Source organism: Leopardus geoffroyi, chromosome B2, assembly GCF_018350155.1.
Source record: "Leopardus geoffroyi isolate Oge1 chromosome B2, O.geoffroyi_Oge1_pat1.0, whole genome shotgun sequence".
Lineage (NCBI taxonomy): Eukaryota > Metazoa > Chordata > Mammalia > Carnivora > Felidae > Leopardus > Leopardus geoffroyi.
In genome coordinates, this window is record NC_059332.1 from 120706209 (window position 1) to 120733495 (window position 27287).

At 40.9% G+C, this 27287-nt stretch overlaps 1 protein-coding gene across 16 annotated transcripts in view; it reads left to right on the top strand.

The window, feature by feature from the left end:
• EYA4 (EYA transcriptional coactivator and phosphatase 4) overlaps positions 1-27287 on the top strand; it is a 318929-nt gene that overhangs the window by 283751 nt on the left and 7891 nt on the right. For all 16 annotated transcript variants that reach the window (XM_045499667.1, XM_045499678.1, XM_045499665.1 and 13 more), the window contains 4 exons: positions 14892-14981; positions 21030-21088; positions 21196-21356; positions 24609-24723. In XM_045499667.1, coding sequence (XP_045355623.1) covers positions 14892-14981; positions 21030-21088; positions 21196-21356; positions 24609-24723 — 425 coding nt within the window. The remainder of the gene's footprint in view (positions 1-14891; positions 14982-21029; positions 21089-21195; positions 21357-24608; positions 24724-27287) is intronic.

Here is a 27287-nt window from a genome sequence, read left to right on the forward strand (position 1 = left end):
TTTAGTGTAGGTAATATATGTGACCAAACAGCTAAGTAAGGGAACAGTTTTGCTTACCAGCCATATAGAAAAAGAGGTCTTAGCCTCTTTATGACAGTCATCCTCATTAAAAACAGTGGTCTCCAGAGCAGAATGTATGCATATATGCGAAATATACACAAGATGCTTCATTGAAATAAGGAAAGAAAATAGTATGTATGCACACACACACACGCACACACACTTTTGTCTTGCAATTTGTGTTGTTATATGTTTCATAATGCACATACTTTGTAAATACATGCATATTATTATCAATTAAAGAATGTGTATATAATATATGAGTAAATTAGCTGTATATAAATTGGGGGTGCACACTCAAAATTCTATTACTGGTAGAGTATACAGTCTAAATAAAGTTTCCAGATAATAATCTAAAGTATTTCTTCTGGAATAGTTTTGGCTTCTGAGGAATACATGGTAAATCCTGCTGAACTGATTGCAATATTTTTATATGGCCAAGTTTCATGTTACATCAATGTTTAAAATAATCTAACTTGAACATACGAATCCAAATAAAGTTCCCTTCAAAATAGTCACCATTAGAGGCTTTACCCAGATATCCATGTTGCTTCCATTGTGTCAGATCAGTGGTGGAACTCATCTTTTGGAATGACCTTGAGATTTTTAAAGTATTTTCCCAGTTCAAATCTTCATCCTTTTTGTGGTGGTTTTGATCTTTAAAATAATAGTAAGATCATTTGAACCCCAGGTGATAAATAAGCAGCCTGGTCAAAATGTGACTATATATATATATATATATATATGTATATATATATATATACTATATATATATGTAGTTTTTTTTTCTTTTTCTCAAAAATATCATAAAGTGGCACCCATCCCAGAACTGAATATGGACTTCCCTTTGGGATAAGAAGGGGCACCGGTAATGAGGCAGAGAGGGGTGGAGAGCCACAAAAAAAAAAAAAAATCTAATAACGAGCTGCCTTTCAGACTGGTTCTGAGAGCAGTTTTAACAGCAAAATTCCCATGCTTCCCTCAGCACTGGTGCATTGTTGAAATAACCGTGTCGCTTCCCTGGACGCCCACCCGGACATGCAGGGCTCACTTCATGCACAAGCTTCGTTGTCCTAAAATACTGTCAAAAAGCTTTGTTGGAATACAGAATAGAGACATTTTCTTTTCCTTTCCTTTCTTTTTTTTTTTTTTTTTTTTTAATTCTCAAGTTACTTAACATACAGTTTAGTCTTGACTTCAGGAGTAGAACCCAGTGATTTGTCATGTACATATAACACCCAGTGCTCATTCCAACAACTGCCCTCTTTAATACCCATCACCCGTGCTCCCCATCCCCATCAACTCTCAGTTTGTTCTCTGTATTTAGGGCTTCTTATGGTTTGCCTCCCTCTCTGTTTTAAATAGCAGAGCTCACAGAAGGTGCGGGGCAAAGTGAGGGGAGGAGGGCAACTAATGTTATTTAGTGCCCCCAGTGTGCCAGGCATTAAGTGTCACAACAGTTGCAAGAGAGAGATGGTTCTCCCCGTCTCTAGAGGAGGAAGCATACTCAGGGAATAAAATATGTGCAAAGCCACACAGCCAGTCAGTGGCAGAGATGACCCAGGACTATTTGACTCCATAGCCCATCTCGTTTCTGCTACGGCACATCACACAGCACACACAATCCATCTGCCATGGATGCAATATGTGACATATACTAAAAAGAGTGAGGACAATTAGTGAGGTACTGTGTAGGTAGTTATGTGAGTTCTCCTCAAGCTGAAATAATTTGAGTTATCTTCCCTCAGATGATTGGGATACTTTTTCATCCACGAGTAAAACCTAAGCAGGGCGCCTTGGGGGGCTCAGTGGGTTAAGTGCCTGACTTCGGCTCAGGTCATGAACTTGTGGTTGGTGGGTTTGAGCCCCGCATTGGGCTCTGTGCTGACGGTTCAGAGCCTGGAGCCTGCTTCACATTCTGTGTCTCCCTCTCTCTCTGCCCCTCCCCTGCTCTTGCTTGCTCGCTCTCTCTCTCTCCCTCTCTCTCAAAAATACATAAACATTAAAAAAATTAATTTTTTAAAAAAGAAGCAAAACCTAAGAAACATTCAGTGAAATGGATTGTGGCAGACAGATATCAGTACCTCATGGCAGCACAGAATGGGAAAAGAATCAGGGCACTATTGAAAGTTTAGGGAAGATAACCTTCCATCTGTAAAATACCTACTGTGTGGTAGATGGAGCCTGTATTTGGCATTTCACAAGCAGTAGGGATAATGGTTAAGGACCAGAACCTTCGAGTTAAATAAACTTGACTTTGAAAACCCAGTGCTGATGCTTGTAGCTCTCTGATCTCAGGCAAATTACTTAATCCCTCAGCCTCAATTTCTGTAAAATGGGAAAAGTACTGCCTGTCGTGAATAAGAATTAAAGAGAAAACATGTTTAAAGGACTTAGCAGAAGAGTTGGCATGAATTAACACTCAAAAAAATTGTGATTGATCGCTTTCACAATTGTTATCCCACTTAATTCTCTGGAAGACTCTGCTGGAACTTCTTGTGATCCAGGTTGGATGGATGCAGAAACCCAGGGCTATGAGGGGTAGGGAAACTTGACCGAGGGCACGAAATGATAAATGCTGTTGCATCTACTGGAAACCTGGTCCGTCTTATAGCTAAGTCCTTGCATTTTTACACTCTTCTCACAAGAGGGGAGCCTGTTGGAACTGACCGCGTCGAATAATGTTTTACTCAGGACAATTTAAGGAAATTAAAAGAAAAATTTGTTTAAGGCTCTATTTTTTCTCATCAAAATGAGAGCACCCTTCCTGAATTTCATGCAAAACAACTTAGATGACCCTATTTATTGAATTATTATTTATATTTTTCTAAAAGGCATTTGATCGTTGACATTTTTCTTAACATCAGAGGAAATTGGCATGGTCTGTTGGCCAGGAAGACAATAATATCTTGGCATATCGAGAAATAGCTAAATAAGGGATATTAGGTCAGACCCATCTTTTGAAGCTGGAGACCACACACAGCTCAGGGGTCATTCAGAGGGGACCAAGAGGGCTTTGGGGAGCTTCAACCTCACCACACACCACAAGTGGAAATGGGGACACGAGGGACTGTATTCATCTAACAAATATTTACTTACCGCAAGGCAGACCCGCATCCTGCTCTCAGGGAGCTTACAAGCAAACAAAATCATTGCAGATAGTGATAACTGCTGTGAAGACAATGAACCTGGGTCACGTAGAGAGTGGCCTGGGGGAGGAGGGGCTGACCCTGGAGGTGATGATGCTGAGACCTGAATTTCTTTTTTTTTTTTTTTTTTTTCAACGTTTATTTATTTTTGGGACAGAGAGAGACAGAGCATGAACGGGGGAGGGTCAGAGAGAGAGGGAGACACAGAATCAGAAACAGGCTCCAGGCTCTGAGCCATCAGCCCAGAGCCCGACGCGGGGCTCGAACTCACGGACCGCGAGATCGTGACCTGGCTGAAGTCGGACGTTTAACCGACTGCGCCACCCAGGCGCCCCGAGACCTGAATTTCAAGAAGGAGCTAGTTATGCAGATGTCGGGGGAAGGGGAGAGCAGGGAGGAGCATTCCAAGCAGAGGGCACAGGAGGGCCCTGCCACAGGAAGAGTCTTCCACTGTTCCAGGAATATGAACAAGTATGGCTGGAAGGTTGTAAACCGGGGAGGGACTGACCCAGGGTAAGAACAGAGTGGTGAGCAGGGGGCCGTGTCGTCTCCCGCAAGGCACTGGGGATTTATTCTAGGTGCAGCATGTTGGAGGGTTTTGGGCTGAGTGGGCACATGATGGTTTAGAACTGGCTGCTGTGTGGAGAGCAGGCTTCTGAGCAGTAAGTAAGAAGTGGTAGGGACTTAGACTGGAACAGTGTTTCTCGAACGTGTGTGTGAGTCACCATAAACCCACAGGACTTGTGAAGCACAGATGGCTGCGTCCCACGCCCAGAATTTCTGATTCTGTAGGTCTGGGGTGGGGGCAGCCCAAGATTTTGCATTTGGAATAAACATCCACTGAAGCTGATAAACCATGCTTTAAGAACCACTAGAATAGGGTATTTCCCCACCTTTTTTTCTTGCAAAAATGAGATCTGAAACATAATTGATAGTCTTTGTGGATAGGTTGATGGCCAAAAAGATGTAGGGAATACCTGCATTTGATGGTCGCGTCATCGTGTTAGAGGTCTTGAGGTGTTCTACAGTTGAGAATCCTTTGTAACCGGGTTTAATTCCTCAGTGCCCCAGTGTCTTCAGTAATGACCTTGAGGACTGAGGACTGAAATGAGGTCACACTGGTGATTCGTTGACAATTCAGAAGGACTTTGCACTGCTAATAGCAAAAGTGAACAGGGCCATTATTTCCGCAGAGCAAAAAACAACCCTGCTACTACCTAACGGTTGTCTAAGCTTGAAATTGTCAATGTCTTCGGTCCTTTTCATTTGTTACGTGAATCTCGTTTCCGCAGCACACATTTTTAGAGTGTAACATTTTTGTAGGACAGTAATTTTTCAGTTCTTCTAGCCTGAGAATCCTTTGTGCACAAACTATGTCACACCGAGCATCTTTCTATCAATACAAAGGCAGACCTGCTCTAGGTAAAATGTGGATGTTGAGGGGCTGGAGAAACTGCACTTTTCTCATGTAGCCGATCCTTTCCCACTGTTCTCAGTCACCCCAGAATGGTTTCCAGGGTCCTGGGTGCTGCTCAGAACACAGTGCTGTAAGGCAGTAATCCAGCTGAAGGAGCATCCGGCTGGAAGTTAGAAGGAAATCCTGTTCTGGACGTGCCTTAGGAAGTCATTTCACCTGGGAGCCTGTTCCGTCTGAAAACGGTTATAATCCGTTTCCTTCCTGGGGTTACCGGATGGATTAAATGAGATAATGTACATGTATAAAAGTAACACTCGGCTCTGAAAGCTGTCATCCACATCCTAGGCCAGAGGAACTTAAACAAAAATACACACCGTTTCCCCCAACTGAGAAATGACTAAGGGCAGTTATTTCTGGACACACAGAGGTCAGTGTTTGTATGAAGCGGTGTTATAGTGGCCTCAAAAATAGCGAGCTGGGAGCTGGAAACGTAAGTGCCAGAGATAGGAAATCATGTCCTGACATAACCACACCTACCTACCTACCTACTTACCTCTCTTTCTGTCACCCATAAAAAATAAGTACCATTTTTGAATTCTTGGTATGTGCCTGACATTTTGCTCCGTGTCCCTGTTAAATGCATTATCTCCTTCACTTTCATCATCACCCTGTGTGGTTAGTACTGTGTCACATAGCCCGTAAGTGGCACGGCCAGTCAGAACCCACATCTCTCTGACACATTCTTAATTTCTGCATTCTTTTGGTCTCATGTGTTTTTTTTTCCCCCCACCACCTATAAAAATAAAATGCATGTTAACCTACTAATTTAGGAATGCCCTTTTACTCATAAGTTGCCCTGTGTAACTAACTTTTGCGTATGAATACAAAAAACCTTCTGGAAAATCCTAGTTCCACGTATAAATAAATAATATTGTGAATTTTCCAAGGATCTTCCTTAAAACCGCCATCACTTTTTGACTGTGTTCAGTTGTCAGCCACTCTCTTCCCAAGCAGAACAGTTCCTTCGTATTTACCTCGATGGCGGGTGAGATATGTGGGTGTTTCAGTTCTGCTACTGATGAAGCTGATGATGGGCTTTACAGCAGAGCACCTGTTGGCCTGTATAGTTTTTGCCAGAAACTCCAGATAGGAGTTTGTAAATTTGGCAGGACATGGACAGGGAATCATCTCATCCATCATCTGTTAGAGTTTGTGAAGATTGTTCCTATTCTCTATTTGCATATATTATCTTACTTGATCAACTGTAGTAATCCCTCTTCTTTGGAGGAGGGGTGCAGGGAGGGATGTAGGGATTTGATTCACTTTGGAGCATTAATGTGGCACGTGCTATGAAGCCATGATTCTCTAGAGTTATTCCATAGAATGGAGGAGGATGCAGAGGAAGTAGCCCAAGTCAGGGAAAAGACTGGAAGAAAAGTGAACAGTTGCCTTGTATTGTAAAATTGAAATTCAGGCTTCCCGAACACTTGCGCATTGTAGGCAACATTTTATATAAGAGCAGCACTGGGGAAATAATATGGCCATCAATACAAATCAGTTGGTTATTTTTATATTAAACCGTGTACACACACGTATATAGAAAGATTTCCGAAATGGCACCAGCTAAATTTTAGGAGAGTCACGAAGATAAATATTGACTTATGTGCATGCCAACTAAGGACAAGCAACATGATTTAAAAGAAAGTGATTAGAATTAAGTGTTGGCGCCATGGATTGGAGGCCACCTTAAGGGCAGTGTTAACCCCAGTGTAGGTTACCCTCTCTCTCGGGATAATGGTTAGCGCATTCTGGCTTTGGAGGGAGAATGAACCTGGCTTTGAATTCTAGCTCTCCCTCCCACTATGATGTGATTTTGGTAGCTTATTTAAGCTTCGGAAGCCTCGGTGACCTTCCATATAAAAAAGGGAGAATAGTAAAATTAATAATGTGATTAGGAAGGATTAGTGAGTTGATGCATTAAAAGTCACCACATTGCCTACCACAGGATAAACTTCAGTCTACAGTGTAACCTACTTCATCTGGTTTCAAGGAAATCTGTATGTTGGGAAGCTGAATTTGGGGAAAACTGAATGTTTTCTAAAGAAATTTGCATATGGGCACCTGGGTAACTTATTTGGTTAAGCGCCCAACTTCAGCTCAGGTCATGATCTCACGGCTTGTGAGTTCAAGCCCCGTGTAGGGGCTCTGTGCTGATAGCTTGGAGCCTGGAGCCTGCTTCAGATTCTGTGTCTCCCTCTCTCTCTCTCTGTCTCTCTCTGCCCCTCCCCTGCTTGTGCTCTTTCTCACTCTCTCTCTCTCTCAAAAATAAATAAACATTAAAAGAAAAAAAAGAAATTTGCATATATTTATATCCGTTGTTTTATCTCATAATGTGAGATACTCGGCTTGTTGTAGGAAAGCGGAGGCACATACGAAGAGAGTGAGTACAGAATTTGCAAGCCTCAAAAATTCGATAGTGTGTTACATGGTTGCTCACAGTGCGTGTATTTGGGTGTACATATGTGTACGTGAATAGCGTGTACATAATTATGGTACATGTGTATATATATAAGTAACACCAAGTCAGAGACTATGATATTTCTCAGACTCTGTCATAGGGAGTTTGAGAGACAGTTCTGCCTACTAACTCCTCTTGTAGAGCTCTACGTTACTCTTCTGTTGAGTATATGTTCCCTTCAGAGAATTTTTTTTTTCTATTGGATTCAGTGGCTCTAGGTGATACCGTAAGTAGCCAAACACTGTGCTCACCTTTATTGAGGACCAGCCTTACCAAGTTATTGCTGGGAGTACATGAGAAAAGGGAAAGATCTTGAAGGAACACCACATTTACTCACTTGAAACTAATATACCAGAAAGATGAGTGGTAATCAGTTTCTTAAAAACAGAATCTTCTAGAGGAGCCTTCTATAACCTCCCTTGAAAGTTTAGTCCCTGTTTATGATCTCAGTTTATCATCTCGTTCAGTCTCACATCTTGAGGAGGGGGAGAGGACAGATTAGATTATTAACATCCCTTAAATTTCCTTAAATCGGCAACTGTCCATTTTCTAGGTTCACATCTCACCTCTCTTCTCTACAACCTTCCTCTCATGTACCACTCACCTTTCCCCGCCGAGTCTAGAAACTGCCTCTGTTGGGTGTGTTCGCTGTCGTCTTTCCCCTCCTCTCTGCTGTCAGTCCTGAGCTTCCCAGCTCACCCTCCCATGGCCATTCTCACCAACTTGATTACTTCCTTCCACCCGGTTGCTATGCTATGTACTACAAAAGTAATGCTATACTGTTTTTGTATCTACAAGTACTTATGGCATATGATTGGCTAGAAGGGCCAAAAATAATAAAAATTAAACAAATCCCATTGATCCAGAGTCTCCACAATAGCAATAGTATAGCATAGCAGCTGTAAGCGTCGCATGTTACTACTGCTGTAATCCCCCTTGAAGTGTCTGTATTCTGTCCTTAGTTTAACAGATTTGGGTGAGCTGTACTCAATCGGATTCTCTTCTAATTGCAACAGAGTTGGTAGTGGTAGATAAACGGCGTGATGCCTCCATCATGGCTTCTGATTGCTTACTATTGACTACTGTTCAATTACAGATATGTTGCTTACATCAAACCCTTGGATTTTGGACAAATCCTCTTAATCAGCGCAAAAGAATAGCTAGTTTTTCCCTTTTACCAGCTCCTTAGCAGGGATCTGGCCACGTGACTAAGAGTCACAATGGGCCATTTGGTTCCTAAAGTTAAGTCCACAGGTAATCTTTATGGAAGTGAACTGGAGCAATGTACTCTTACTCATAACTTAGGGAAGCCCAGTTCCCAGAAAATGAAACTGAACCGGCGTTCTATTCAGTGATCAGACTGACTCAGGTCTCAGGGTCCTTTGGAGGCAACCCAGAGACTTAACTCTTGGGAAACCAGACGATCATACCAGCTGTGGTCTTCCTACTGTCCCAGATCTTCATGGGCGTTCTTAGATCCGCGCTTCTTAAATATTAATATGCGTATGAGTCACTTGGCGATCTTTTCAAACTACAAATTCTGCCTCCATACGTTTGAGCAGCAAGGTGCTAATCTGTTGATTTTGTCTTACTTGTACATCGGAATCACTGGAGAGCTTTGAAATTACTGATGCATAAGATCTCACCTCTGAAAAGAGGATTTCATTGGTGTGTGAGGTATGATGTGGGCAGTGGGAGTTTTAAACAGGTGTTTCTCATGTGTGGTCAAGTTTGAGAGCCTCTGGGTTTAGACGTCATCATCCCGGCAGCCCAAGATGTCCCTGGAACCCCACTTTTGCATAAAGCCTTGCTATTCTTATCCTTCTTTTTCTGCATCAGACTCACGTTGCAAAAAACCCCACCCAACTCTCTACTTGTGTCTCAACAGCTGCTTGCGACCACAGATCTCAAGTAGACCCAACTCTCTTGGGTTCATTAACTCTTCCAGCTGGCTGTTTCAAACCTTTTCTCTCCTCAGACCTTCAAAGCTGCCCCTCCCTTCAATTCTGCACAAAACCCCCCTCCCTGGGGGGGAAAAAAAACAAAATGAAATACTGAAAAAAATTGCTTCACCTTCACATCATAGGCATATTCTCTGCCTTCTCCACTCATGTCCTGGATCCAGACCTCATACTTACCCAATAAATCCACTCCGGAAACAGCTTCTTTGGTGCCTGAGTCCCCAGTGCCCCACTCTTCTGGATTATTCTCTTTGTCATATTTCATGCTGTAATAGTACCATCACCAGAAGAGCCTCTGGAGCCCATTTTCCAGTTGCCACCTTCTTTCCCGGCTTGTCCCTTCAGGTCTGAGAAATAACCTTGCCAGATTCCTGGTTTATCGTGCTGGGGCTTCTCACCTGTGTCTGAAACCAGTTGAGCACTTCCTCTTTTTTTTTTTTTTAAGTTTATTTCTTTATTTATTTTGATGGGGGGTGGGGAGGAGGGGCAGAGAGAGGGAGAGAGGGGATCCCAAGCACGCCCCACACTGTTAGCACAGAGCCTGACACGGGGCTCGAACTCATGAACTGCGAGATGATGACCTGAGCCGAAGTCAGGAGTCAGGCGCTTAACTAACCGAGCCACCACCCACCCCACACACTCCCTCTTTCTTCAAATGTTTGCTCCACTTCACTTTCCTGACCTGGGTTCCTCTGCCGCACAGGGCTCCGCACACGGACTTACTCTCACCTCCGCACCTGCTCTCTTCCTCTTCTCTGCATGGCTGGTTTCGTCACCCTCTTCAGGTTGTTGCCCTCCACTGTTACCTCCTGAGAAAGGCCTTCCCTGAACTTCATTTTAATGAGCCATCCCTACCCATCCCCAGAGCCTTCTGCATCAGCTGACCCTGATTATTTTTTTTTAACCACCCGACATGCTGTATATTTATTTGGATTTTGTCTGTTAGGTAGCTCATCCGCGAATAATATTAATCCCACAAGGGCCGAAACTTTGCTTGGTCGATTCTCTGCTCTCTGCCCAGACTGTGAACATAGTGAATATGTGTTAACGAAATGGATGTTCCTGAGACCATTCTCCCGTTCCCCTTGAGAACTCTTTTTTTTTTTTTTTAATGTTTATTTATTTATGAGAGAGATAGACACGGCGCCAACAGGGAGGGGCAGAGAGAGAGGAAGACACAGAATCTGAAGCAGGCTTCCGGCTCTAAGCCGTCAGCACAGAGCCCGACGCGGGGCTTGAACTCACGAGGCCTGAGATCATGACCTGAGCCGAAATCGGCGCTCAACCGACTAAGCCAGCTCCCCATCTCCCCTGCCGCCCGGAGAACCCTTCAGCCCACCGCCTGTCCGTCATGGAGAAACATCTCAATCGAAAAATATTCCTTCCGCTTCATGACTGAGTTTCGTTTCATCCCTTGTCACTGATTAGAAGAGTTCATGCGTCCTCACGAACCCACAAGTTGTCCCTACCTTAGTTCATAGCACTAGTGTTCCTTCTTCTGCGGTGAATTTGCACATATCCTCTGCCTCTGTGCCCACAAGTCTACAAATGTGCATCCTGTCCCAAAGGAGTAACTGTTCCGAGAGCTTTGGTTCTTTTAAAAAAAAAAAAAAAACTCCCTGTTTCTTTAAAAATACATAATTGCTGCCTCTCCTGAGATATTTTTACATTGTGTCCCTAGAGGAGGGATTCCAGCTGATGGCCCAGTGCAGGGCAGAGGCCCCGAGACAGACAGTCTGGCTCCAATTTATGCTCTGTGCTAACATGGCTAATAGGCATTAGTATTTTGATACAGAGAAGTGCCATACTTGATCCTGACTTGGTTAAATACTGGTAACATCTGGCTTAGAATCACACATTGAAGGGCCAAGAGTTATTCGTTTTCTTCATCCTCCCTCCCTCCCTCTCTCTCTCTCTCCCTGCCTTTCTCTCTCTCTCCCTCTCTCCCTTAAAATGTCTTGGGAATAGTTTAAGTATTTTCATAGAGCAGTACACAGAGTAAACTGGCAGGAGTTCAGTTTGCACCATGTTAAACTCTGCTGTAGACACTTGGAACCTACTGGAATTGTTATAGATGTCTAATATGTATCAGGGCTTCCACAAAACCCTGCGAGCGCCCTTATTATCCTGCTTTCCCCATCACTTCATTTCAGACCCTAAACTCAGCACGCACTACAGTTAAACTTAAAAGAGGCAGTAACTCTTGATTCATAAGGTGCCCATAATTCCACAAACATCTAATGAAAATGAGCAAACATCTCTGTATAAAACTTGGGTTCAGTCCAGAAGTATGTTTAACTCTCAAATGCCTGGTAAAACCACGGAATTTCTGGCTCTGGCAGCCCCTTCACAGTAGTCTGGCAAAGCAGAGCGTGCCCGCCATTACGAAGATCCTGCTAAGGCTCCCTCCACCAAATCGCTGGTCATCTTTCCTGGATTCTTACGTCTGGGAGCTCCTTAGCTGGAAAAATGGGGTCCTGTAATCTGCAGTGACTTAGTAAGCTGCAGGGGACGGGGGTGGGAAGCTCGATATTTGAAAGTAAGCCCTCACTAAACATTCTCTTAGAAACAAGATCAACACTTCTTACAGACATGGTTTTCCTTGGCTCGTGACATGACTGTCCCTCGCCCATCTGCGCCAAGCCTTTGGCATGGCTGACGCAATACCCCCCCCCCCCCCACCCTTCAACAGGCCTTGTTCTCTGGAAACCTTAGTAAAATACAGCGAGTTCACACTCTGGCAAATCTCACACCTAAACTTTCCCAGCGAACAAATGATATTTTGCCAAAATGCCTACTAAGTCCTGGCCCTAGAGTGTCATGGGGAATCGTCCATAGCCTGAAACCCAGTGCACAGCTCCTTCTCGTGCCGTGGGGTTGCATTCCTCCAGTGGGGTGCTCAAATCAAGTTTTCATCATACCATACGGTATGCTTACTTGTTAGAGAATTCTTGTTGGTTTTTTAAAAATTGTGTTCGCATGCTTATCAGATGCACAAAATGCATTCTTCATGGATTTGCCTACCATGGGTAGCATAGAGAGTTATGTACTTCAGAAGCGTGGAATCAATGAAAGTAGCAATCAAAGAGGAACAGTGTGTTTTCTCCCAGCCCCATAAATCTGATCTATAAGTGCAAAGAATGTGAGACATGAATATAAGAAATTCAGTCATTTCATTTAAAACTTAAAAAAGAAAAATCGCCAAATCATAGAAGAATTTAACCAACCGAGTTTCCAGAAGGAAAGTCTTTTAAATAGGACATTTCTGAATCCCCATCTGAAATATATATCTTTAGGGCAGTAATCATCAGAAACATAATGGAGTAGTGTGGAGTTCAGTTTTATTGTCTTGCATCAGTGAACATTCCTCAAAAGCAGAGAGCGTCACTAATGGAATTATATGTTTTCATGCTATAATTACATTTGATTTTTCCTGATATTTCTATAGACTTTTTGTTCATGGTCCCATGACTAGACAGAATATTTACAAGTTTTCCATCCTCAGCCTACCCCAAAAGAGAGTCGGAGACTAGAAATAGGAATTTCTGAACAGAAAAAGACAAATATATAGTTTGAAAAACAATTCAGCCTTCAGGGGTTTTCTTTCAACAACAAAAAACATGAACAACCACAACAGAAATAAGGAAAAAGAAGAACTCTATACTTGAAGGGAACAGCAAGAGATCCTTCTGAGTTCCGAAACTCCTCGAGACACGAACTGGGCACTCCCTGTATCTGTTTTTGTTCTTGAACGAATATTTGTTGGAGCCAATGGAATTTATTTGGTGTTTGGGTATGCCATTCCAAACAATCCTATCACTGGAAGACAAATGAATCTAGCAGTCGAATCCGACTGACTGGAGGACGCAATACCCAAATGCCATCAAGTATGTGAAGAGTGAACATCTGTTTTTGAGAGGAGAGTATCTAACTATGAAATCCACAGAAATCTCCAAGGATTTAGATTCTCTCCAAGGAAGAGATACAAACAATTAGAAAATTGTGTTGACATCCAGCATATTCTTACCGCCCTATCTTCATCTTTACCCACCTCAAGTCTCTGCTTTGCTCAGCACACCTCAGTGACCTCTTTGTTTCTTACGACTCAGTTCCTGTTCTCTAGGTTTTAATCACTACAATATATGAAGCTGACATTCACTTCAAATATGTTTACTCTAGGGTTTCCTCCTCAAAGCATTATGGAAGGGAGTATAGGCAGACGATTGGTTGTTGCAGAGGAGGAGTGGAAAGAGAAAGGGTTTCTACTGCTAAGTTTAGGGGTGTATATGAATCTGGCTTGGCCTGTTGGGTTGCTCATCCTTATCATAAATTGAAGTCAAGTTAGCATTAATTTCCCCAGGTCTAAATACATTTTTTGAAATGCCATTTATTAGAACATTGAAAACACAAGTTTGGTTCTCTCTCCTCAAATCCCTACAATCTGGCTCCTGGCCCAGCCACTCAACCCAAATCACCCTCTAAAGTCTTCCAAAATAACTTCTCAGCCAAAACCAACAGTATCCTTCTAGACTTGTCAGCTTTATTCGAAACCATATTCTTCTCCCTGTTAATACCCATTCTGGCCTCAAATTCTGAGGATTTGTCCCTTCCAGGATTTTGTTTTCTGTGTCTCCAGAGTCATACCTAACCTATAGCAGTTCTCCTTTAGAGATCATTGCAACCTCGATCATTTCTTTCTTTCTTTCTTTCTTTCTTTCTTTCTTTCTTTCTTTCTTTTTCTTTCTTTCTTTTTCTTTCTTTCTTCCTTCCTTCCTTCTTTCCTCCTTCCCTCTCTCCCTCCCTCCCTTTCTTTCTTTCTTTCTTTCTTTCTTTCTTTCTTTCTTTCTTTCCTTCTTTCTTTTTCTAAGCACAATGTTTGTACATGAATTACTTCCCTAGCCCTAGCCCTAAACTCTCCTTACTTTTTAAAGTCTTCCACCTCCAATGCTAGGCTTTAAACTATAGTTAATCATGGGAAAGTACCAACTGTGGTCTAGGGTCTGAGCTTCTTGCTGCTGTGTAATATCTTGGTTTCTGTAAACAAGAATTAAGTCACTTGTCTTCTTACTAACCCCTTACTTTCATTAAACTCCTAAAGGTATACATTTTCTACTTAGATTACTTTTACTGAGTTAATGTTCCTTTAGTTATCCTTGACCCTACCCTCTTAATCTCTAGTCAGATTCAGGTTAGACCAAACCATATGCATATCCAAATAAATATTGATCTATATTGTAGATCAAACACAATTAATATTTAAGGGGTGGTTTTACCATGGGTCACCCGCTCTTCCTGGCCCACCTTCAGACAACAGTGTCTGCTCCAGCCCTACAGACATCCGGAAGTCTTATTTTTCTCCCTTTCCTACTTATTACCGGTTATTCTTAAAAGGATGTCCTTTCCTCTTCTGTACAAGTCTGCTCCATTCTTCAGTATCCCATCCAGGTATCTTTCTCCGAAAGACTGTCCATGGAGTATGTGTAAACTGGGTCCTATCAACTAGTTTGCTTCCTTCCTCCTCCTCAGATACATATAGACGTACGTGAAAATATATTCTAAGTTGTCTTCACGTGTGTATGAATTTCTGTAAATTCACAAATGTAGCTGTATATTTAGTGTGGCTTGGATTATCCTTTGGAAAGGTACCCTTTTTAGATAATTGGGAAATAGGTAAAAATCCATACAGTCTACCCACCCCACCACCCACAACAATATGCACTTAAAATATTCTTGATAATAGCTAGTCACTGAAATTTTACCTCATTGGATGTATTTTTCCTTTTCAGGATCCCCCCATGGCTGTAACTCTTGGACTCCGAATGGAGGAAATGATTTTTAATCTCGCTGATACACATTTATTTTTTAATGATTTAGAGGTAAGAATTTAGAAAGGTAGGAACTGTCGTATCCATCCGTTAAAATGTTTAGATGGTTTCTATACACGCAGATAACTTCGAGAAATCTAAAAAAAAAAAAAAAAAAATTAGCTCAAGAGAATAGTAAAAGTTTCTGTCAAGAGGAAAATGTATATACGAATATAAACAAAAGCTAAATTGCATTAATTAATTACACCTATGTACTGGCACATGTTTAAAACAAAAATATCTCGGAAGGGGAGGTCTGTCTGCTTTGCTGTCTCATACTATACAACCCATTTGATACCCTCCCCATCAGCATTTGCTTTTCCAGGCTACTGTTCACGTTAATCGCTGGACAACAGCCATAGATACTAAGTTTTGTAGATCACCTGAAGCCAAATTTTAGACAACGTTATTGTTCCTTATTTCCTCCCCATGTGGGTAAAACGGTGCCAGAGCTATTTACGTATCACATCTGACTGGTTTCATTGCGTTTATTTTTTTCTCTTTCTAATTTATCTTTTCATTCCCAACCTCGAAGGGAGAGTAAAACCAACAATAACAAAATGAAAGGACTCCCCCCATCCCACCCCATCCCCCCCCCCCGCCCGCTCCCCAATAGCCTCAAGGTAGCTGAATAAGTACTGTAACGAGGTATATAATCTGGGTGCTACTGATCTAAGTTATTAGGCATTCAGATGGTCAAATTGGAACTAACTGTACAGATTGGGCACTGAGCAGAAGTACTTCTCAGTCACATGCAACTACGCTGAAATATTTTTTAAGTGACATGTTTACATGTACATTTTATCTCATGGTTTCACAACGAAATAAAAGTGTCTATAATCATATTCTAAATGGCAAGAGAGATGATTATGGCCAAACACCCCTTGTACAGACTTTGTATTGGATTTTCCATTAATGAAATAATACTCTTTGAAATAAATATGTTTATCACATTGTTTTTGTCAAGGAGAAACTGTAGGGTCCACAAGCATGAAAATCACGTCTAAGGTTACCTGCCAGCTAAGTGGTAAAACTGGGATTTGAAACTCTGTGGAGTCTCTCTGGCTCCAGAACACACGTTTCTACCCCCATGCCTCGCAGAAGTGTGTGAGAAAGAAAAGCTAAATTATTCCGTGTCTTAAATAAGTTTTAAAAATTGGCAAGGTCTTAAATCCAGTTTTAGCTACATTTGAGGCATAAGAGTAAAAATTCTGTGTTTTAGTATATCCCATAAATGTATGTGTTGGAAATCTGGGTAGTATCATTTTTTTTTTTTTTTTGGTGTTGTTTTCTCTGCAGTGAGTCACCGTTTTTATTGGATAATAAAATTACTGTCTGTTTAAAGAGGTTTTATTTGTTTTCTTTAATGGCCAATATGAAAGATCAGTGTTCCTAGGCAAGTTTTCCAGTTTTAGATAATAAGAAAAAATAATCACCTCTCTAAAACCTGATTTAAATGAATCCTGCTGCTTATTAGTAGTGTAGTATACAGAATGACTTTATGTATCCATTATAATAGAAAACACATTTTAATCTTTGGAACTTGAATTTTTATATAAGATGATAACTTTTAGATTGGTTTTTCTGTTGGTTAAAATGGATGAGTCTTATTTTTTAAAGAAATTCTAAGATTATTTATCTTTTTAAACCCCCCCAAAAAAAGGAAAGAAAGAAAGAAAGAAAGAAAGAAAGAAAGAAAGAAAGAAAGAAAGAAGAAATTTTATGTGGTTTTATTCAAGTTTTAGAGTTTTTATTTCTTTCATTAATTATTTTTTACTAGAAATAAATGGAATAAATAACCTTTTAGCTTTTTAGTGGCACACTAGAAGCCAGATGGAATAAATTTACCACCCAACTTTTAACAGAATACTAAAGTAAGAAAGCGAAAGTAACATATGATGAATTTGCAAATACCTCTAGCTCATTGGACATGAATATTGGCATATCAGAAGCATGTGGTCACCTATGGTGCTTTAAGAATTTTCATTTTGGATTATATACTATATAACATATATTTTTAAAATACCCGACAGGATCTCTGGTAAAAATAGTAACTGAGAAAATACTGGTATCGACTTTCTCTCTGATTATAGCTTTTTAGTGATGTTCTCAAATGTGATAAAAATTCCACTTGACTCAAGCACTACAACTTAGTGTCCAACAGTAAGTACCTAATCAGTGAAATGATTGAGTGTCTGCATATAAGTTAATTAAACTCTCATACATGTGCACAGACATACCCATGACCCCTGTGCATGTACATCTAGATGAAGTGCCCAAGGAGACCCAAAGGCTTATAAACAAGCATGAAAACACATAACGTCTGAACAGTAGCTTTTAAGATCGTTCAGTGCACTTACATATATATCCGCTCTCCTCCTGCATCTGACTTTGAAAGTCAACTTTACTCTCACCCAATTTTTTATTTCAGTAAACCTCTTGTAAGCAGAGATAATCATGGGCTACATAACTGGTGTTAAGCTATTTCTGCTTCTGCTAACAAAGAGGCAAATTCCTCAAGAGAGTAACTCCATCATTCGCCTATTAAGTTTCCTTTTTTTTTTTTCCTGGTGTATTTATCCTCTCAGGGTTCCTTTTCTTAACCCAGAAATCTAATTTGAGACTCAAATCCTTCAGTAGATACTGTAACATATATAGTGGCAGCTGCTCTCACATAATTCTTTAAAAGATACAAATTTAAATCCTAATAGACACTTCTCCACATCCTGCCCAACTGCAGAGAAGGCAAATGCTCATCGTCTTCCTCCTCCTCCTCTTCCTCCTCCTCCTCCTCCTCCTAAGAAGAGAACACCCCCTGTTGAAATAAAATGTTATTTCAGTTAGAATAACTTCCAGAAAGGAAGGGAAGTTCAGCTTCACAACAGTGAGAGAAGACTGCTGTGTGGGTTGTGACTGATAAAGATCAGTGACAACTTTGTGGTCACCTTGTAAGACAAAAATAAAGAATTTAACATTAGCATCAGAATTATTACAAATGTTTGAGTCTTTAGACTGAAATTTGTTGAAGCCAAGCATTACACTGTTTTTAGTATTTCAGGTTTGGGTCAAAACGATCCTTGCACAATTCCTCTGAGTGAAAACTAATTGAAGAACAATTATTTAGAATTTTCTAAAAATGTAAGTGATTGAAGTTCAGGTTTCTTTCACTGGACTGTAATCCTCAGGCAAGAGTCCAGAGTCAACAAGCATAGTTAACTAGGCATAAATTTAAAGAGAAGTTCCATTTGGAAAAATCTCAAACATAACTTCAAATATGGAGCTCATGGTCCAGTAAGTTTGATACACTGATGTCCTCAGGAGTGAAAAATAAATCTTGGGGTAAAATGTACAAATTAATCATGTGAGTTAATACTTGAAATGTCAGAGGAGTTTCTCCACAAATTAGGATGAGAAGGTATGAAATATAGAAATAGCTTCTAAGTAATTAGAAGTAAAAGAGTGATTCATAAGGATTTCCCCCACTTTTTTGGATATTTACTTATTTATTACTGTTTATTATAAGACAGAGATGGAAATTTTTACGTGGTGAAAGATCTCAGAACTTCAGTAGAATGAACAGCTTTACATGATGCCATTTTGATAGTGATTTAGTACACTTTTCATACTCACCAAGAATGTCACCGTCTCTAAATAAAAAAATAAGTCTTCTTTAGAACTATTTTGCTGCCTCCTTGTTCTGGAAGAACTTTATTTCCAATTTTCATGCTAATAATGAAACCTCCCCACCCTTTCCTTGAGAGCCCAATCCAATAGCCACTACTGTTGCTTTTTCCTATGCTTTTCCCTAAGATTTTTCTGGAAGCATAATGCCTCCTTCGGTTAAAGTTTGGGCTGTACTCTTTTCTTTTTTTTTTTTTTTAATTTTTTTTAACGTTTATTTATTTTTGAGAGAGAGAGAGAGACAGAGCATGAACGGGGGAGGGTCAGAGAGAGAGGGAGACACAGAATCTGAAACAGGCTCCAGGCTCTGAGCGGTCAGCACAGAGCCCGACGTGGGGCTCGAACTCACGGACCGCGAGATCATAACCTGAGCCGAAGTCGGACGCTCAACCGATTGAGCCACCCAGGCGCCCCAGGGCTGTACTCTTTTCAACCCGTACTCAGTCAAAATGGGGAAAAAAACCCTTTCCAAAAGTCTATCCCACTCTGACACCTGCAGCCTTGGTTTGTACCCCATTCTCTCTCCTCCCCTCCACTCTTGGTATAAATATCTTCTTACAGTCCTTATAGCATCTGGAATATTATTTTTAATATAATTGAAATGTTGTCTTAGAAAATTTAAATGACTGTGGTAATTTTGTCAAGAACTGTCATTTGTCTGGACATCTGCCATTTAGTCAACCAAGAGTTGCTGAGTGATTACTGTGTGCCAAATTGTGCCTTAAATGGGGGTGTATCCAAGTGACCCAAACACCCTTCTCAGGGAGCTTCTGGTCAGGTTAACATTTTGGAGCCCTTCCTTACCCATGAATATTGGTAGACATTTATTCAAAAATTCCTAAACCCATAATTTATGTAAATCACATGAACCTTCAATTTACCTGGATTTTCAGGTTATGTACTAAAATTGTATTGATTGGGCTAACCTTATATTTTATATATTTTTTAATGTTTATTCATTTTTTGAGCGAGAGAGAGAGACAGAGAGACAGAGCATGAGTTGGGGAGGGGTAGGGAAGGAGACACAGAATCCGAAGCAGGCCCCAGGCTCTGAGCTGTCAGCACAGAGCCCAGTGCAGGACTCAAACTCACGAACCACAAGTCATGATCTGAGCCAAAGTCAGATGCTTAACCACCTGAGCCACCCAGGCGCTCCTATATTTTATATTTTAAAAGAAGCCTGAGTCAATTAGTTCACCCCAGACTATAATAGGATCTAACATATTCAGTATAGAAAACCGGAGATGCTAAATATTTCAGTACCAGGCACTTCCCAGGTCCTATAATGAATATAAATGGTAGCTGAAAAGCCCTTGTTTGATATGGCATCTTATTGTCAAAGTTCATAATTTTTAAAAATTGATTTTGAATAGTAAGTACCATGTATACAGTCAGCATCTGTGAATATGACTGAAATAATTTGAGTAGAGAAAAAGAGCCCAAAAGGCTAAACTTACCTATCCTAAATTTCATAAGTACTCGGTATTTTAAATGCCCTAGCCAAATTCCACCTTCAGATCACATGCTGTTTCACTGGAACTTTTCAGATTATTTGAAGAGAGAACAGGATGCTTAGAACAGCAAAGAAGAATTTAATCCTTATCCAGAAAAGTTACCGTTTGTTCTGAGAACACCGTAACTTAGATCAGGTCAATTATATGGGTATATGTACCTCAAGTTTATTTTCCTCTGAATTTGTAGCATATTGGAGATGGTAAATCTTCATTATTTCCCTTTTGTTTCCAAGTATTGTTTTCAGCTTAAAGATTTCAAAACTTGAACAAAAGTGAAAAAAAAGAAAAGAAAATGTCGACTTGTGTGGTTATTAGCTTTTTTCTGCGTTGAGAGACCAGGACTTTTAAAATAACATCAGCATGGTTCTTTCATGGTATCCCTGGCCCAGCAAAAGGCAGGAAGTCACAGAAGTCTCACAGGGCACCATAAGCATCAGGCCCCTCTGTTGTTGCTCAACAAATACCAAAGAATAGTAACCACCTGAGGTTCGGACCAAACGAATTCTGTGTATCTTCAGATCAGCGTTATTCCCATACTTAAGTATGCACAACAGAGATGGCTGGAAGTGAACAGCAGTCATTCCTGTAGAGACTCAAAGGTAATTTCTTATCCATAATTTTAAGATTAAAAATTTTTAAACGGCTCCAAAGAAACCTACAGGGCATATGTTTTCAGACCTGTTTTTATGGCACTCTTCTGGACTTAGAATAGAAATGATGCCATTTCCCCAGGCTGGCAGTGGGATGGATGGGCAAATGCTGCCACCTTCTGGCCATAGCCTGGCCGAATGGAAAGCTGGAAGACGCTCCAACACCATACAGACATCGTTTGAAAAACAAATAACGTTTCCAATGTTTTTAACAGGAGTGTGATCAAGTTCACATAGATGATGTTTCCTCTGATGATAATGGGCAAGACTTAAGGTAAGCCATGCCTTTCAGTATGCTATTTCCTACAGAAATTCGGCTGCGGAGTTTTGCACATGTAATTATTTCTTTTATTTCTTTTTAATGTATTTTGGGTGTTACAGTACCTACAGTTTTGCAACTGATGGCTTCCATGCAGCTGCAAGTAGTGCAAACCTTTGTTTGCCAACAGGTGTGAGAGGAGGGGTTGACTGGATGAGGAAGTTGGCTTTTCGTTACAGAAGAGTAAAAGAATTATACAACACCTACAAGAACAATGTTGGAGGTACGTGCGGCTCTTTAACTCTAATAAAGCTACTGTAGACAGAGGTAGGGTTTGAGCTGTAGTGCCGTGTTCCGTATTAGAGGCTGTCCTACTCTAAGGTAAATTACCGAGCACTCATGCTGAACTACTCTGTCAGAATTCTACGTCCCTTGGAGTTGGTAGCAGGAAAAAAAAAAAAAATGTAAGTGCAAAATAAAATGTGCATCTCTGCCAAAAGAACTGGGAATTCTTTGGGCCCAGATACTTGGTTAAGATTTACAGCAGGGCATTTCGCTCACCCCTCGTCAGCAGACATTGTTGGTGTAAACCAGACAGGGGAAGCAGTTGAGGCAGCGGGAAGACCTGTCTAGAAGCGAGGGCCCCCAGTCATTAGAGCACAGTTGTTAGTCATCATTACCTTTCTGGAATTCTTTTAGAAATAAATATCAACAGTGCTTTGTGTCATTTCAAAGACTTAAGTCTATATTTTGCAATTGCACATTATCTGACAGTGTATCTTTCCCATGTGTAGTATTAAATGTGATTATCATGGATTTTTTTTTTTTTAGTTTATTCATTTATTTTGAGAGAGAAAGAGAGAGTGAGTAGGAGTGGGGGAGGTCAGAGAGACATAGAGAGAGAGAGAGAATCCCAAGCAGTCTCCACACTGTCAGTACAGAGCCCAACATGGGGCTCGAACCCATGAACCCTGAGATCAACACCTGAGCCGAAATCAAGAGTCGGATGTTTAAGCGAATGAGCCATCCAGGCACCCCATCATGGTCTTTAAATATTCAGATACTCTGTGGGTTATATCTAAGCCATTTTATTTTCATTCATATATATGGGTGATACTACAACTTGTGACCTCAAAACTAAAATCTTGGATGTTCTTCTTGGTAAAATAAACCATAATTATTTCTATTATTACGATCAGTTGTAGGTCAGCAAGATTCTAAGATTAGCTATGAAGTCATGTAAATTTTTTCTCCCAGGGTTTTCTGTCTCTCTCTGTCTCTCTGTCTCTCTGTCTCTCTGTCTCTCTCTCTCTCTCTCTCTCTCTCTGTCTCTCTCTTTCTCTTTTTAAAGGACGGATGGTTGAGGAGTTAAAATCAGAATCTAATACTGAATGATAAGCTATATATACTTATGCATACTATACAAGTGTGTATTTATATATATATCATAGAATACAATACACAACAGTAAGTAACATTTTCATCTCTAGTATATATTATTACACACACCACACATGTCATGAGGGCAGGTTCATCATGTATCCCCAGAGTCCAGCTAGCCCTAGGTGCTTAGTAGATACTCAGTAGCTACAAGAGAACAAAGAAAACATGTAGAACCGTAATCAATACTCACTTTATTATTATTGCTGTTAGAACCAAAAGGGATCTTAGAAACGAGAGATCTTCGGGGCGCCTGGGTGGCTCAGTCAGTTAAGCGTCCACCTTCAGCTCAGGTCACGATCTCATGGCTCGTGAGTTCGAGCCCAGCGTGGGGCTCTGTGCTGACAGCTCAGAGCCTGAACCTACTTTGGATTCTGTGTCTTTCTTTCTCTGCCCCTCCCCCACTTGTGCTCTGCTTCTCTTTCTCTCTCTCAAAATAAATAAACATTAAAAAAAACACAAATGAGAGATCTTCATTTCCCGGTGAGAAATAGGCCCGGCAGACTTCTGACTTGTCCAGGGTCCTGAGCAGACAATTCCGGTTTCCTAATTCTCTCTAAAGCTCTATGTAAGACACTTTAGTAAAATCAAAGAAACGGGTGTTCTCTTTCACATCAATTGTGGGCAATATGCTTAATTTTGAAATAATTCCTTTGAGAAATCTGAAGTAAGTTTTATCATTCAGACGTGACATTGTTCCCCTCATGAAGGGTGTTACTAAAATCATTTAAAAATGAACAAGATGAGTAATAAATAGCAGTATAGCTTTAAAAGTTTGGTGACATGTAAGTCCATTTTTCTGTGCTAATCTGTTAGCATCTCTATATTGAAATAAGGACAAATGAGTTGCTAAAAAATGGAAATTTTGATTTAAAAAATCCTCCACCTGGGGCGCCTGGGTGGCTCAGTTGGTTAAGCGACCAACTTCGGCTCAGGTCATGATCTCACGGTTCGTGAGTTCAAGCCCCCGCGTCAGACTCTGTGCTGACAGCTCGTAGCCTGGAGTCTCCTTCAGATTGTGTCTCCCCCTCTCTCTGCCCCTCCCATGCTCATGATCTGTCTCTCTCTGTCTCTCAATCATAAATAAACATTAACAAAAAATTTAAAAAAATCATCCACCTGTGTATGTGCTCCTGATGCCCTGAAATACAATTTAAATAAGAAACTTATTTCTGGTGGATTGCATGATCTTATTTTTTTCATAAAAACAAGGGCTTTTGAAATAAGAAAGATAGCATGCCTGCTTCTTCTCTTACCCCAACATTAGTGCAGCTTTAACCATTGTTTATAACTGTGTCGTATGCTTCCGAATTTCAAGCGCAGTTCTTGCCTTTTTTAAAAACAGAGTACTTGTGGGGCGCCTGGGTGGCGCAGTCGGTTAAGCGTCCAACTTCAGCCAGGTCACGATCTCGCAGTCCGTGAGTTCGAGCCCCGCGTCAGGCTCTGGGCTGATGGCTCAGAGCCTGGAGCCTGTTTCCGATTCTGTGTCTCCCTCTCTCTCTGCCCCTCCCCCGTTCATGCTCTGTCTCTCTCTGTCCCAAAAATAAATAAACGTTGAAAAAAAAAAATTTTAAAAAACAGAGTATTTGTGATAGCTTCAGTACTACTTGGCAACATAGGATAATGTCATCATTGCTGGTTAAAAGTGGTAATGATTGTGATTATTAAGAAGTGAAACATGTTCAGATAGCCAGAGTGTTTGACGTTTGAATCCCTAGACTGGTGAAGCCCCACCTTCTTCTCCAGCTCTATTCTATCACTGTCTTTTGGAGTGGGACCCAGGCACGGGAACTGTCGCAGCTCCGCAGGTGGTGGGTGCCCACCGTGCCAGATTCTAGGTTCAGTGAGTACAGAGACCGAGATCCACTTTTTCACTGTTACATCCCAGTTTGGGGCCCCGTACCTGAAACCTGAGTTGTTCAGTAAATGTTTGTTGGATGAAGGAGTAATTAGTTCTGAAATGAAGGATCAGTATTGATCTAAGTCAGTCTCTCTCGGCTTCCGAGGTTATCTATACTGGACAGAAGGGAGGCTAAACTAGGTTTTCCTGAAAACTTTTCATCTGTTGATTCTACCTTGCTTTTCATCGTTGCAGGACTCCTTGGCCCTGCCAAGAGAGACGCATGGTTGCAGTTGAGGGCAGAGATTGAAGGTCTGACAGACTCCTGGCTAACAAATGCACTTAAATCATTATCGATTATTAGTACTAGGTAAGTGGTATTGTTGCAGTTTCTATATTTATTATATTCAAGATGTAGTTTTAATAGTGTAATATGCATCATTTTTTTTTTTAATTCCTAGAGTATTTTAGAGTTTGAAGGAACCTAAGAATGTAGTGAATCTAGTATTTTCAATGTACGTTGAGGGGGAGGTGTATGGGGGGTGGCAGCTGGGAGTTGATGCTTCTCAGAATAGCCAGGAGATCCTTTCTCTTTACCCTTCTTTCTGCATAACTACTGGCAGTCTCCACAGGGAGGTCATGTGACTCGCAATCAAACAGGAGCATGGAGTTTACCCACAGAGTGCATATTTTAAAGTGTCTTAGGCCATTATAGATAATATACATGATTTAAATGCAGCAAAATAGTAAGACAAGCCTCTTCGAAGAACTTGTAACCCTTGTGTTGTTTGAGCTAAACAGAGAAATACTGACTTACTGGTACAGGCAATAGAACTGAATAGACTTCTGACTACATGGGTATGGCGCGTGCCATAAATGCTACCTAATAAAAGAATATAAACCTGGGGCGCCTGGGTGGCGCAGTCGGTTAAGCGTCCGACTTTAGCCAGGTCACGATCTCGCGGTCCGTGAGTTCGAGCCCCGCGTCGGGCTCTGGGCTGATGGCTCAGAGCCTGGAGCCTGTTTCCGATTCTGTGTCTCCCTCTCTCTCTGCCCCTCCCCCATTCATGCTCTGTCTCTCTCTGTCCCAAAAATAAATAAACGTTGAAAAAAAAAATTAAAAAAAAAAAAAAAGAATATAAACGTGGAAAGTGATAGCTAGTTGGGGTGGGGAGGAATCTTCGCGCCATCCTGTTCCCTCATTTTACTTCTGAGTTAGGTGGGCAAGTAGAAGCGTGCTTAGCAAACCTGTAAGTAGCACACATTCAGAGGAAGACTATGTGGACTGATGGAATCGGGATACAGAAAGCCTTGGCAGGGTAAAAGGAGAGTCCCGGATTAGAGCGTGGAAGTAAACGTGTGTGCCTGAAATCCTGCACGTGGCTTCTTAGCCGCAACACCGGCAGCAACCGCATCGATGGTGGGGAGGATAAACGGGGCGGGAAGGGAGCCGTAGTGTCCCGGGTCAGGCTGGGAAAGCCAGAACAGAGTACTTTGCTTTAGTTCTGGGCACCACATTCCAGCGGGCGCTCGGACATATTTGAAACATCTTGTCGGAGCAGCAAAGTGTCCAGAAGGGTTTTCGGCTGTGGAAACCACATAAAAGGAACCGTTGGAGGGAGGAACCAAGGAGTTTAGTATGAAGAAGAGTCCTACATGGAACACGATTACCGATGTCAATTGTTTGAGCTGTTAGGCCAAAAATAAATATCTCTCTCTGGTCTGTAAAGGAGAGAATTAGGAGGGATGAATAGGGATCCTAGGAAGGAAGGTTCTAGGTCTGTGTAAGGAAGAATTGTCCCACAGTTGAAGCTGTTTTACAATGGGACTTGCTGCCTTGTGATCTCTGTAACTGGTGATATGGGGATGAAGGGTCAAGGAGGCTGGGATGTAAGGCCTCCTAAGTCCCTGAAATCGTGTGCAAAATGTAGGGGCATGTGCATTTCCCTGCAGAGGAGGTCAATGGCTTTCATTATTTCTAAAAGAGTTCTAGATAGTTAAAAACCAAGGCTATTACCTTGTTGTGTAGATTATATGTGTGCTATCCATAATATAGAGAGATTATTAGTAAACGCATGGCCTTAAAGCAACTATATGGATATGTGATTTTCAGAAATAAAAATATTAACAAGGAAAAGGAGGGGAAAAATAAGTCATTACACATTGAAGATTTAAATGACGTGAAATTTGCTAAGCTATCCACAGGGATGACCATATTGGTAATTTTTTTTACAGAATCTCTAGCATATCAGAAAAACAGAGGCTTTTACAAAATGGCAGAATTATATATCAGAGTCTTTAGCAAAGGTTGTCCCCTCCAGCTCTAATTCCTCTCCTGTGAGTATAGTCAAAGGACGTACTCAAATGTGTAGGAAATTTTTCTATGTAAGGCAGCATTATTTACAATATTTAGAAATCAAAACCAGTGACTGAGTGAGCCTCACTTTAAAGAATTATGTTGGAGCCACATACAGTCTTCACACATTCTGTCTTGTTAGGAAAAGAGGACTAGTAGACAATATGACATAAATGAATAGGCTCACGATATAAATGAGTGAAAATAGAATAAAAACTTAGATATATATGAAGTATGGTACTAATGAGAAAAAAAAAACCTGTACACAAATAGAAATTCTGAAAGTAAACACACAAAATGGAGAAACCAGTTACCATCTCTGGATGGCTAAATAATTGATGCTGTTCGCCTGTTCACGTTCTTCTTTATGTTTGTTCATATTTCGCACAAGTATATACATGCCATATATAAATATATGCAATGTTTGGAATTGAAAGTTACAATGCATTATAAGTTGGATATAAATATATGCAGTGTTTGCCACTTATAAATCTGTAATTTATAAATGTATGCAACGTATGCCATTTAAAAAAGAAACGATAAAACTCCAATTATCACACGGCGTAAGTGGCAAAGCT